Source organism: Pungitius pungitius, chromosome 8 (genome assembly GCF_949316345.1).
Source record: "Pungitius pungitius chromosome 8, fPunPun2.1, whole genome shotgun sequence".
Lineage (NCBI taxonomy): Eukaryota > Metazoa > Chordata > Actinopteri > Perciformes > Gasterosteidae > Pungitius > Pungitius pungitius.
The window spans coordinates 6,374,885-6,387,569 of record NC_084907.1 but is presented as its reverse complement, the minus strand read 5'-3'; the positions used below and the strand labels follow the sequence as shown (position 1 = coordinate 6,387,569).

Genomic DNA, 12,685 nt, shown 5'->3' with positions numbered 1-12,685 from the left:
GAGTATTTTGGTATTCTTGCTGCACATCCTTCCACAATCTTTCACAGTATGTTCACCATCAATCGGAGTCTCCGGCCCAGTCCGCAGCTTCCCCTGCAACCACATCTAGGGATTGAACTCACAGCGACCACTAAAGGCACGAAGCATGTGGTGGGCGAGTCTTGTCGGAGCCCACATGGGACAATGAAAAAATTAAAATGTATTAGCCAAATGTTTTCTGCATGTCATTGGGCAGTTTGATTCTTTGATTCCAGGGTTTGAAGAGACGTCCCATCAGGCAAAGGCTGGATTTAGCACCTGGAACTGTTGCACACGCATCATTTCGGAATGAAGAAGTCCCCCTTGTATAAGAGACGAAAGATAAATCTATAATAAAAATAGTCTTAAATTGTGGGGTATGGGGGAATATGCATTTATAAAGCAAAACTTTTTACTTACATCTGATTTGAAGACCTGTCTTGAAGAAGGGCTTTAGGTATAGCTCCAAATTACAGCGTCACGTGATCTTACATTAAATATTGGATCATGAAATATATTATAATAATGTTACACTTGATACAACCCACACACCCTATGCCAGATCTCTGTTCCCTGTTCAAAAATGGTTTAAATGGTTTACACGTTTTTAAACTCACTCCTTTGACAACTATTTGGGGAAATGCAACTAAAGCTATTTTTAATATTTTACTTTTTAAAAATGTATTACTTTTCCAACTGTATAATAACACAGCCATTTCGATACGGGGATGGGGACAAACCCATTGCCCCGGTAACATGGGCGGAGCCTCGGCCGATTGACGCATATGCGTTGCGGAGACGATCTTCTTCGCGGCGCACCGCTCTGTCTCCTGAATCCGGGAGTCTTTGAAAGCAGCCATGGCGTCGGGCCCGATCGGTGGTCTTGTTTTTGTGTTCGCTTTGTCCGTGGCCCTGGCCCCGCGTGTATCTGGTGAGTTGTCACTGTTTTAACTGGCACTGGCCCCTTTTTTTCTTTCTTTGTCTCTCGCGTTGTTACGTTTTTTCCGTACACGGTATCCCGACGGTAGCTTAGCTAACTTTAGCTGGTAGAAACCGCGGGGCTCGAGCACCCGGAGATCCGGGGCGGTGTCGGGGGGTCGGTAGCCTCGCGCCCGGTAATCACCGACCGGTTACCAAGAGTGTAACGTTCTCGGAGGCTCTTATACTATGATTTGAAGGTCACTAACGTTGCATCGATCCACCGACTCAACCCCTCGATTTACTGCTTTTGTTGTTTCCTGTCACGTTTACATTAACTCACGTTAAATGTTACCTTTGCCTCGGCTGCCACTGTCCCAAATAATATGGATATTTAAAATCATAAAGATTCAAATAATGCGCTGTCTTTACATTAAAAATGTATTACCTACGGCAGTATTTGTAAAGATGAACATCTTAAGTCAATCTGCGTTAACTAAAGGTGGACAAAGTACTAACGTTATATAGAAAAATAATATAATTTAAAAACTCTTTTATTGAGTGTAGGATTTATTACAGATCTGTCGTGTTACATTCTGTATACATTTGATTGTAAAGCTGCCACCTTTAACTAATGACTATTAAATTGTGTAATGCTGGTATTATATTTTTGCAATGCCGGACACCACATGTTGCCAGATAACCACAGAGATAGAAGTAGAGAATATTTGACGATTGGGTTTCATTAAATTACCACCAGTTACCATCCTCTGTCTCACACAGTTGATCCCCACTACAGACTGGTTTTTGAGTGGTATTGTGACTTATGTGTGTCTGCTTTTATGCGTCTTCTCTGTTACAGCAGGGGATAGGGACTGCAAGGCCTATCATGACAATCCATTCCAAAGATGCACAGGAGGATTTTGCTGTGGTTCTTGCCTGAACAGATACTGCTGTACGAACAGTTTCTCACGGTTTACTGAGGATGCACAAGAAGACTGGTATATAGTTTTAATAAAAATTTAAAAGATGATAGATTATTTCCCATTGTTTTCTCCCCTGTGTAACTTCAGAGTCAATGCAGCCTGAAATGCAATAATTCTAATCATTCCGCCAACAACAGGAAGGAGAGTCTTCCTGTGCACGACCACGTGCACAGAGCAAATGTGTGATTTAGTTGCAGAACGACTCGGTGCTTATCTATTATTTGTTAAAATGAAATTTATGTATTTACGTGTTTTCCAGTTGTGATGATTGGACTGGGCATAGTTGTGACAAATGTGTTTAATAGCATTTTCTATCACTAACGGTACAAGTATGAACATATTGACGTATTAGTCCACTATTCTTAAACATTAAAGTAAAGGCAGTACACGTTCTGTTTTTTCATGATGTTTTCTTTTTTTCCTCTTTTTAGTGATTTTCTCTTTAGCTCTTATTCCTCCCCAATGCCCATGGTCCTTGGTATCGTAAGCGTAATCATCGTTTTCCTCATCTTCATCTGCTGCTGTGTCTGTCCCTGCTGCTGCCTGTACAAGATGTGCCGCAAGCCAAGACGTAAGTAGCCCCTTTTTACACCGCACCAGCAGTTCCATCGAATACGTCTATTGCTTAGGGATGCACCAATCACATCTTTTCAGCCCTGATACGGGCTCATATATATATCCATATATGAGCGGACCATGTAAGTTGAAGTTCACATCCTGAAACTACATAAAACAGTTAAACAAAGGTCAACATGAATGGGTGTAAACAACAGTTTTTGATGAACAGAAACTAAAATGGGTGCAAAAAGAAAGTGAATCTTAAGGTAGTTGAGGGAAATTATGCAAGCATTGCCCTCAACCACCGTGTTCACTGGTTCCTGCTTCAAATCTTTTTTACACATTGTTTGGTCACTAGTAATTGGTTAGGATATATTGCACTAAAAGGAACAGAGTAGGAAGGCGGTTGACTCTTGAACCTGTTCGTATTGTGTTTGCAGCACGCGGCCTCGTGCTTCTGCAACGTGTAGCTGCTCGTGTACGGAGCAATTGTTGTAGAGCTCCTCGACGTAGATCAAATGCAGCGTCAGATAGTCTGAGGTTTGTTTGTTGTCATGAAGAAGCCACACTCTTGGTTTTCAGTGTGTCGGAGTAGTTCTCTGGAGTGAACTGGAGTGATTTATTCTTACTAATAACACAGGCAGTGAGACACTGCACATTTCCAAAATCACATGTCACTGCCAACCGTTACAAAGAGGATCTTTTATTTGTCTTTGTCATCATTCGGGCAGGCTGTGCAGGTTTTCACGTGACTTTTAGGGGCATCATGTGCTGTGAGCCGTTTGGATGGCCCGGTGTGGTCATCAGGGACAACACATCAATAAATCCAAGTTCAAAACCTACGATGAATTAACCATATTAACAAGTGGCATCTGTTTAGCCAGAGACAGATTTTATCTTATTGCATGCGAGAACATGGGCACTACAGTTTATTTTAAGTCAGGCAAATTATATTCCTAATTAATAATAGAAATCCGGCATATACCCAAACTTAGGCAGTAATTGAATTTAGATTAATTGATCTTTTTGGGTGTCTAGTTATCCTAAAAAGTACTTTGTATAGCTTCACTGAACTGAAGCATATTACACTACTCGGCATCACAGACACCGGGGTTCAACTGCTATAGTTGTCTTGTTCCCATAAGTCCAGCGAGCTTCTGAGACGCGACGTCACCATGGTAATCAACCGGTCTTCATGTGCAAAAGCCCCCCCATCATTAACTTCTTAAGAGTAAGTCTGATGACAGTGCGTCTCATGTCCTTGGAAACGATCCAAAACCAGTTTGCAAGCCAATCTTCGGCCTGCATGGTTTCATTTGTGTTCATTTTAATGTAAGGAATTCTATGCCCATTACGTTTTTGTCTTGAGTATTCTAAATGATTAACAGACGGGCAGAAAAACTGTAATTTGCTCATTCCTGGTTAATGTAAGGCCATCTCTTCATGAAGAGTGTTGACATTGCACACATTCAGGTCCTGCTTTTGGAAATAAGCTGACATAAAGTTAACAGGTTTAGTCATTAGGGGTGTTAAATGAGCCGAAACAATTCAAAAATATAAATAACGCACTTGTTAAATATGACATGGCTTGCATAACAGATTGTGTTAACATCATTTCTGTACTAACTTTTGTTAGTATTTGGTATCAAATTTGAACTCTTGATGTATCCACATTATGGGGTTATGACTTGTGGTCATATTAGTGATTTCTTTTCCATGTAACAGTAATTGATAAAAGTACAAGAAACTGTTGGAAGAAAGGAACGGGAACTAAACAGATGCAAATATACATCATCAGGCTGCATTTGCTTTTTTCATATTTTCCTTTTGGTGGTCCGGGCAGACTACTTTGCACACTGTTTGCAGGTGAATTTCTGCACCTTATTTCGGAATAGGCTTTGTGCGATCCTCAGTTGATCCTACAGCAAGGTGGCTGTAGCTCCTCCAATTCAATATTCCTACGGAGAGATTGCTCTGCTCTTCCCTGTTCTTAAACTGGATATTGCATTTATATTCTTGTCCAGCCCTTTTTAAGTGTTTCCAGGAAATCACCTGAGTTTCGTTCACAGTGCCACATGCCCCTGCGCTTCCTGTCGGTTTGGTCTTTTCAGCCCGCTGCTTCAGGTTTTGCAAAACAGACACAATGCGCTTGCAGAGAGAGGCTAAAACCCGAGTGGGAATGTGGCTTTGCCGGGTTGTATTTTATTTCTGTTGCATGTCGGGATCCCTCTCGGGAATGTCAGAAGCACCACCACCTCGGGTGACTCATTGTTGCCACGACAACCGCGGTGGGGAAAAACTCGAGACCGTCCCACGTCATTGACAGGAAGTGGGCAGGATGACTCCCACTTTGTTAGTAAAAAATAATCATGGTGGGCGAGTGACTGTCTCGCACAAAAACAGATATGTCTCTCCTCAATGTTTCTGTTTTTTAAACACTGCTGTCTTTACACTGGGACACAAATACGGTGGTTTGATCCTGTGTGTGTGTGTATATATGTGTGTGTGCCTGGTGTAGTGTTTCAACTGTCTTCCTGACTAGCCCAGCATGTACTGCCTCATGTTAGATTCCTGTCTTCCTGAATAATTAGTGTGAATATTGGGTTAGGATTTATGCAACCTGAATAACGTGTACTGGAGGTGTGCTCTTGTTCAGGCCTGAGTACGGGTTTTCCTTTCAAGCTACAACAACCCCCACCACTAAGTTGGGACAGACAGTATTTTATCTGAGAGGCACAACCCAGAGCGAATAAAGGACAAAAACCCCACCGCTCATGCGACTTTGTGATCACCACTGTTGTGATTTCCGCTGCATTTTGGCGGATGCCCACTCGGAAGCAACCTTTTTTTAGTGCGTAAATGAAACTGTTTTTTTAAAACGCTTGTTGAAACACATGTTGGTACACATGTTGGTACACAAGTGGAAATTACACCACAGTTCCTGTATCCTTCCCGTTATACTTAATAGTTATGTGACACCAAATGAAGTAGCTTTTATATTATTATAGGACATCATTTTCTTTAGACATAATTCCCCCCAGCCCCATTTTCCAGTTCTTTTCATTGCCTTTCTTTACAGTTGGCTAAATGCAGAAGTTATTGTTTGTCATGGTAAAAGAGTACGAAAGAGTTTCTCCTTTGTGGAAAAACAGATTTCCTCTTTTTTGTTGAAATGCTCTGCTCTTCTGTAATTCTGTTTTTCAGTCTTTTGAGCGGGGGGGGGGGGGGGGGGGCTTATGCCCTGCAAGTGATTGCTGGTTAACCTTGTGACATGTCATATGCACAATTTGGGACGTTCTAACCTGCTGTTACCTTGCCAGCCAAAGCAATCTCACGTACCACGTTAACCAGCATAACCAATGAGTTCAGACCAGACCAGCTTTTGTCACTTATGGCTACTTTTACTTTCTTTCTTTCATTGTTCAGCATGTTTGTGCCCCTCCACCTGTGATTTACCCCCATGCGTATTTGTCCTCTGCTTGCTTCCAGCTGTGATAGCCACCAGCAACCACACCACAGTGATCACCACGGCAGCTCAGCAGTACCCGCGGCAGTCGACCGCAACACCCGGGCAGCCGCAGTCCTACCAGGGGGCCCAGTATCCAGTCTACCAACCCCCGCAAGTGCAGCCGGGCTACGGGGCCCAGCCAGTGCCCCACGGCTACGGGGCCCAGCCAGTGCCCCAGGGCTACGGGGGCCAGCCGATGCCCCAGGCCTACGGGGGCCAGCCGATGCCCCAGGCCTACGGGGGTCAGCCCATGCCCCAGGGCTACGGGGGTCAACCCATGGCAACATCCCCCTACCCTGCACAAGCAATGGTAGCAGGACCGCCACCAACATATCAGGAAGCCAGTGAGTGGGAATTTTCTATAACTTAGCCAATTAATTACGCCCTAGCAGTATTATTTTGTCAGCAAATAACAATAATAAATGTTTTGTATAGAATGCTAATCAGTTTGATTAATTAACAACTATAACTAAAATGAAACCAAATCAGGTCTTGAAATGAACCTTTTACGTAACCCCCTTTAGTGCACGTACTGAACTTTTTTTATTTCTGATAATTACAGCAGAGTATTCTCCCAGGGATTAATCTAAATGCGTGAAATTAAAATAGAGATAAGCTCACGCTTCATTTCCCGACTAATTTATTTTAGTTGTGTGTACTTTGATCAGGTTTTAAGGAGGGCACATTTTTCAAATGGATCTGAAGGGAATGGACGGCTCAGCACAAAAAAAAGTTCAACATAGGATGATGACACATTATAATGTAGCTGTAAAAAAAACCCACAATTAAGTAATTTTGATGCTTCAGAAAAGCTGCAGTCGGAAGCGTAGGTGGTACAACTGCTGCTGCTATGACGTAGGGTGGTGTCTGGATTTTACGACCCAGAAATAAAACGTTTGTGTTGACTTTGTCGAAGGGAACTGAAGTTGTGGTTACTGTTAAAAAGCACGTTCCTCCCACTAATTCGCCACGGCCTGGTTCCGTCTTTCCGCCTGCAGCCGGTCCCGGCTTCCCTCCCAACCCGATGCCCTACAGCCAGGCCGCGTTCAGCCCCGGCCAGCCGGCGTACCCTCTGCAGCCCCCTGTCCAGCCGCAGCCCCAAGGTCCAACCTCGCACAAGGACTACCTGGCCCAGCCAGCGTACAACCCGGACTTTACTGGATAAGGAGCCACACAGCAGCCACACTCTTTGGCCACTCTGAACATGCCGCAACATTTTTTCGGAAAAAAACAAAACAAAAATTGGCCGAATGAGTTTCGGAGATGCGAGACACCCCAGAGCCGCCTCGACTCCAAAGTTACTGGTGGTTAAATATAGAAATGTTATGACACGTTGATAAATGTTGTAGTGTCTCTGTTGTGTCGGGGAGATTGCTGAGTCAAAGTGTTGATACTTCTCTGAACGCATCGCATCGACTTAGTGGTGAGATTGTTTTCTATATATATATATATTTCTTAGTGTCTCCATCTTGGTAAATTACACATAGAACCACTGAGTCTGATTCTAAAAAAAAAGCAGATGAAGTGCTTTGACATTTTGCAGCCTTCTTAACATGCCTCGACATCTCCCTCCTGGTCCCCGTCGACGCTGTGCCACGGCCGAACATTCCTGACCCGTTCAGTTATTCCTCCCGAGCGATTGCAGTCAAGTCTCCTGAGGTAAACCTTCGGAGCAGATCGTAAGTCCCGCCGACTACAACCACCGTTATTTCTGCCAGCTTATTTCAAAATGAGGGCGCTGTTACTTGGAAACAAATCGAATCCAAACGGTGTGATGGGTCTTGCTAGAAAGGGGCTTCTTTGATACTTCTGCAAAAGGGAAATGTCAATTCAATGGGGAAAAGCCTTCGCTCACAGGCACAGGGGGCTGATTTTTTGTGGGGTTTTCACATATGCAAGGGCAAGTTAATTCTCAGATAAATGTCTAATTTTTCTTTGTTGCTTGTTTTCATTAATTGCAACTGAAATGCATCGGCAGCTTTGAATGAAAACCCCCAATTCTTTTTGTATTTTCTTTTTTTGTTCAATCAATCAACCAACCAAACAAAAAAAAAAAGGAAAAAAAGTACAATGTTACAAAATGCAAGATACAATTGTGCCTTCTCAGCCACATCATTTCTTTTATCCAACAAAAAAATGTTATACACAACAGCACGAGATCTTATTTGCTGGTTACTCGTGCACATTTGAGTTCAGAGTGTTGTGTTACTTGTACTTGAATGTCATTTTACACATTTTTAAACTTCATATTTTGAATTCTTAAGCATTCTACCATTTGTCTTGTGATGCCCTTTTTCTTTCTGGAAATTGTCATCAGCATTGCCTTAATTCGACTGCATCAGCACGGCGGTTACTTTTATAATCTAGAAACTAAACTAAGGCGCCTCGCTCTGCTTTGTCACTTCTGCTTTCTGCGGACTGCAATGACTTTTGCTAAAGTGGCCTTTACAGCTTCTGATCCCGTTGAGCTCTCAGACGTACAGTCACCGCTCAGATGACGACCTTTCTAGCCACCCTGCTCTCCAAGCTTCCTCTTGTTCCACTCTGTCAGAGAACACCGTACCCGATGTAATCCATTGTTGCGTTTTATTACATGCGAGTATCACCGGTTTACGAATGCCGCTGGGTCACATCCATGCTGGGGGGCTTATTTCAGTGTGTCAGCTGACGTGAGACATGCCGGATAATGAAAGGGGTCAGATGTCCTTGCGTGTCTTTTTTGTCAGTGTAATTTTTGTAGGATTGCCCTTTTGTGTGTGAAGTCTGTCCTTATAAATGTATTTTTCCTGTTATTTCTGTCCTTCAGCCAGTGTTATTTCTTCAGGACAATTGTATTTGGAGTGTTTCTTATTGTTATTTGTGTGTGGATTATAGCCATTTCCTTTATGAAAGACACCACAGATTTAATTCTTGTTTTTTTTTTTTTTTTTTTCCAAAAACAATTGTCTTTGATGCTACTTTGATAATATATATACATCCATTTTATTTCGTTAAAAACCCACCATTTTTTTCTGCACAGTTCAATAAAATACATTTTGTTTTTCCCCAACTTTTACATTTCCATTATACAAGAGATGATAACTCAAAGTCCGCTTTCTTTCTGTGTGGTTGGACAATCAAAGAGGACAAAGGTCTAAAATTCCCTAACAATCTTGGTGTCTGTGCCGTGAAAAAGTGAAACATCTCGACCACTTCTAAACAAATCGGATGGCAGCTGATACTGATACATCTATTCAATACTGCACACTTTTGGACGAGCTACAGAAAAACAGGTTTACAGAGACTCAAAGTAGCCGACAATGATGCCATGAGAATATTATTACAGCGAGCCGGAGGGAGTAGTGCAAGTGAAATGTTTGTGGCTGCAGGAGGCAACGCTTCCCAAACCTCTGAAAATCACATGTATAAATGTATTTGCCGGCTTAATGACCAAAAAGTTTAGTACTACAGGCCACTTCCAGCTGTGGAGACATTGTTACAGTTGTCTCTTTGTACGGTTGTGTTTTAGCATGATACTTACTGATTATTGGTAGTCATTAGTTTTTGCAAGCACATGAACGAGTAACAAGTATAAGTATATATTGGAAAAGGCGTTGTGTTGAATGGAATCAATTCATGCAGAATAAAAAGCTGGATAATTTTGATTCCTACCTCTAAAATAAAAGAATATACAAGTTTCATTTCAGTTTACGGGGAAAAGCAAATTTTGGTGGAGCTGACTTTATTGCATCCACAAATCGCGTAACTTCATGGACAAATAGACAGGACTTCAGCCATGCTGCAGTAGATCTATTTCTGGCCTCCAATACCAGCTGCTCAGTTTTAAGAGTTTCCTTTGTTCATGAATCAAATGAAGCAGTACCAAGACCTGCAACAAAACAAACCATCTGTTGCTAAATAAACGATCAAGTGGTGTAAGGAATGCTGTCGGGCGACTTGCTGCAGGGTGGAACAGAAGGACCGACGGGTCGAAACAGTTCACAGCTGAGTCAGAGTCACTTCCTTATCACACTAAATCATTGCAGCTATGGCTCCTGGAGTTGTGTTTACCATGCGGGGAGAGTTTTATTTAGGTCTTTTTATGCACAATGACTTGATCAAGTTAAATGGGGTACCTACCAGATAACACAAACTACTACTTTAATTTGACATCTATGGGGCAGTGACTCCTTTTTTGAGAATGTTGTTGGTTTTAAATAGTTCGCACACTTTTTGTCTAAACCATACAAATCTGTTAAACCACTGTTTAATGGGCGGTTATGTGCCAGATTTAAGAAATGAAATGCTGATTTGACAATGTTTTTCCTTCCATAGAAACACAATGTGATTAAATAAGCGAGCAAACAAGGAGGCAACTATCTCTCAGTAAGAAGGTGAATAGTCAATATTGTGTTTCCTATTGTCAATCCTTCTATTAAAATAAAAAATAAAAATCTTGTTTCACAAGAGCATCAAAGTTTGTTTAAGCCTCAGTATTCTTATACGGCCTACATTGTTTACCAACCAATCCCTACGTCTAGGACCTTTCCCTTAGTTGTGAAGTCAACCTGCGCCAGCAGCGTCTCTGCCCCCCCCCCCCCCCCCCCCCCACGTAGAAACCATCCAGAGGCAACGCCTTTGCACTGGGGGACACCACTACTGTACTTCACCACGCATATTCAAGTCAATCGCACATATGCAGTTCTGCTGCGCCTTAAACGGCCGCCAACTGGTAAAGCAACACCATTTTTTAGTTGCAAGAAACAAATATATGTGTGTTTTTGTCTCTTTAGACGACCCAGCTCACTTTCCGGTTGGATTTCCTGCCGGGCTGCCGATGGCGCCCTTCCCCGGCCCGCCTCACGCACCGCCAACACATTCAGACGCACGTTGCACAACAACCACCGCTTACGTGCCAAACATTTAGACCAAATTACTAGAACAAAGTCATGCATGTTTGAAAACACTGTTTGCATCCCCTTCTCATGGAAATATGGAAATAAGAAATGCGTGGATATCATAATAAAAGTGTTGAAAATGCTTCTTTAAATAGAAAAGCCTCCACCTGCCTGTAGGGGCCGCTACTCCCTCACTTTTATTTTGTACATAAAATGAGAATCAGAGGGATCCTTTGTGCTGCATGCTGGAGTATTGTTGTCAAGTTTCAAACACATGGAAATACATCTATGAATCTCTTTTATAACGTTATTTTTAAGCAATTCTTCTTTCATGGAAGCCTCTTGTTGGTTCATCCTCTTGGTGAGAATATAGTGGCATTGAGTTCACCAATTAAAAGAATATGATCTTTAATCGTTTGAGTTATTTTTCTTGCAAAGTGTTTAATTGGTCTGGTTCCCCGTCACTATGTGCTGTGAGAACCTTATGCAGGACTTTTAGGCAGTATTCCAACATGGTATTAGTAATGTTGCTTAAGTAAAGGATGTGAACACTTCCTCCACCACTGGCATGTTTAAACTGATGGCTCGATGCACTGTGTTGAAAAGCTATTGGTTTCAGCCGTGTGTGCGTGCATGTGATGATGAGTTTTCAGAACACGACATCCTTTGGAGCTTTGCAGTAATTGCTTCACAAACCCTCTTACACGGAAATTAGGCTTTGTCAGAAAAATCCATAATGTGGTTGCTTGTTATTCAGTCTGACAAAAACGACCAGGCTCAGTTTAGCCCTCTTCCGTTGGGATTGTGGGCCGTTAAATAACAGGAGTGTGGGTGTGCTTGCATTCAATCCCCTAACAACCGGCCCCACTCCTTCTTATAGTTTCCCCACACAGTCCATTAATCAATACAGTAATAGTGCTGACTCCAGATGTCTAAGTCATCGACGTGACGAGGGCTATAACGGGAAGAATGACCCCCGGCTCTATTTGCTGCTCCGCTCGGTGTCTAAATTAGGATCTCTCCTTGAAGTGCAGCTCAGACTGCTAATGAGCACTACGCGCCGACGTCGTGGACGGTGCGGCAGATAATCTTTACCCCCGGCACTAATGTTCCGCTCCATTCCTTCTTCCTCCTCTCACTTTCCCTTCATTCCGACCCGTCCCTCTGATTGTGCTTTGTTCGGCATGAAGACGTTCTCGTCTGGCCCCGCGGCCCGAAGCTGCTATTAAGACGTTTTCAGCATTTTTTCAAAACCGTCCCACTCCATTCCTTTCTTCTGTTTCCTTTCCTTCTGCAGAATCCCTGTGGTATTCTTAGCGGCCCTTGCACACGGAGGCCAGGCACGCTAACACTAATAATTCTCAGAAATCAACCGATGCCGATCAGGTTTTAGATGTATCCCCTGAACTCATTCAGTGAAGTGCGTGTAGGAGCAATTGCTGCGTGCTCAATCAGCCCTGAGATGCCCCAAAGAGATACAGGCATCCCAAATGGAACCACATGCTTGGAAACACAAACAGACTTGACAGCATTATTTATGTTCAAATGAACTATTTTTGCACATGTTCCATTACCAAAGAGATAGAAGATACGTGTGAAGAGACGTCCACTAAAGCTGCAACAGACCAACAATTAGCTGCTTAGCTCATGGGATGTTTGTATTGCCAATGTTGTACACACTGCTGAAATGGCTCATCCAATATCCTCCACTTTTAGGTTGCCATGAATTTAGTAAAGACATTTATTGTCCCCCCCAGAGGACAAATGACAACAACTCCGAGGGCTCATTTGACATGTGTTGATATTTTAAAATGTTGGAT

The 12,685-nt window shown here is 42.7% G+C and overlaps 1 protein-coding gene across 1 annotated transcript; it reads left to right on the top strand.

The window, feature by feature from the left end:
* The first annotated feature begins 802 nt into the window (after window positions 1–802).
* Window positions 803–8,916, top strand: LOC119230005 (protein shisa-5-like). Its single transcript, XM_037490918.2, has 5 exons — window positions 803–949; window positions 1,799–1,937; window positions 2,354–2,493; window positions 5,970–6,332; window positions 6,987–8,916. The coding sequence occupies exons 1-5, from the start codon at window positions 877–879 to the stop codon at window positions 7,151–7,153; spliced, it is 882 nt and encodes a 293-aa protein (XP_037346815.2). The 5' UTR covers window positions 803–876; the 3' UTR covers window positions 7,154–8,916.
* The last annotated feature ends 3,769 nt before the right edge of the window (window positions 8,917–12,685 follow it).

Coding starts and splice junctions, on each gene's coding strand:
- LOC119230005 (XM_037490918.2), top strand. CDS start 877: ATGGCGTCGGGCCCGATCGGTGGTCTTGTTTTTGTGTTCGCTTTGTCC. Junction 2,494..5,969: donor GATGTGCCGCAAGCCAAGAC/GTAAGTAGCCCC, acceptor GCTTGCTTCCAG/CTGTGATAGCCACCAGCAAC. Junction 6,333..6,986: donor ACCAACATATCAGGAAGCCA/GTGAGTGGGAAT, acceptor TTCCGCCTGCAG/CCGGTCCCGGCTTCCCTCCC.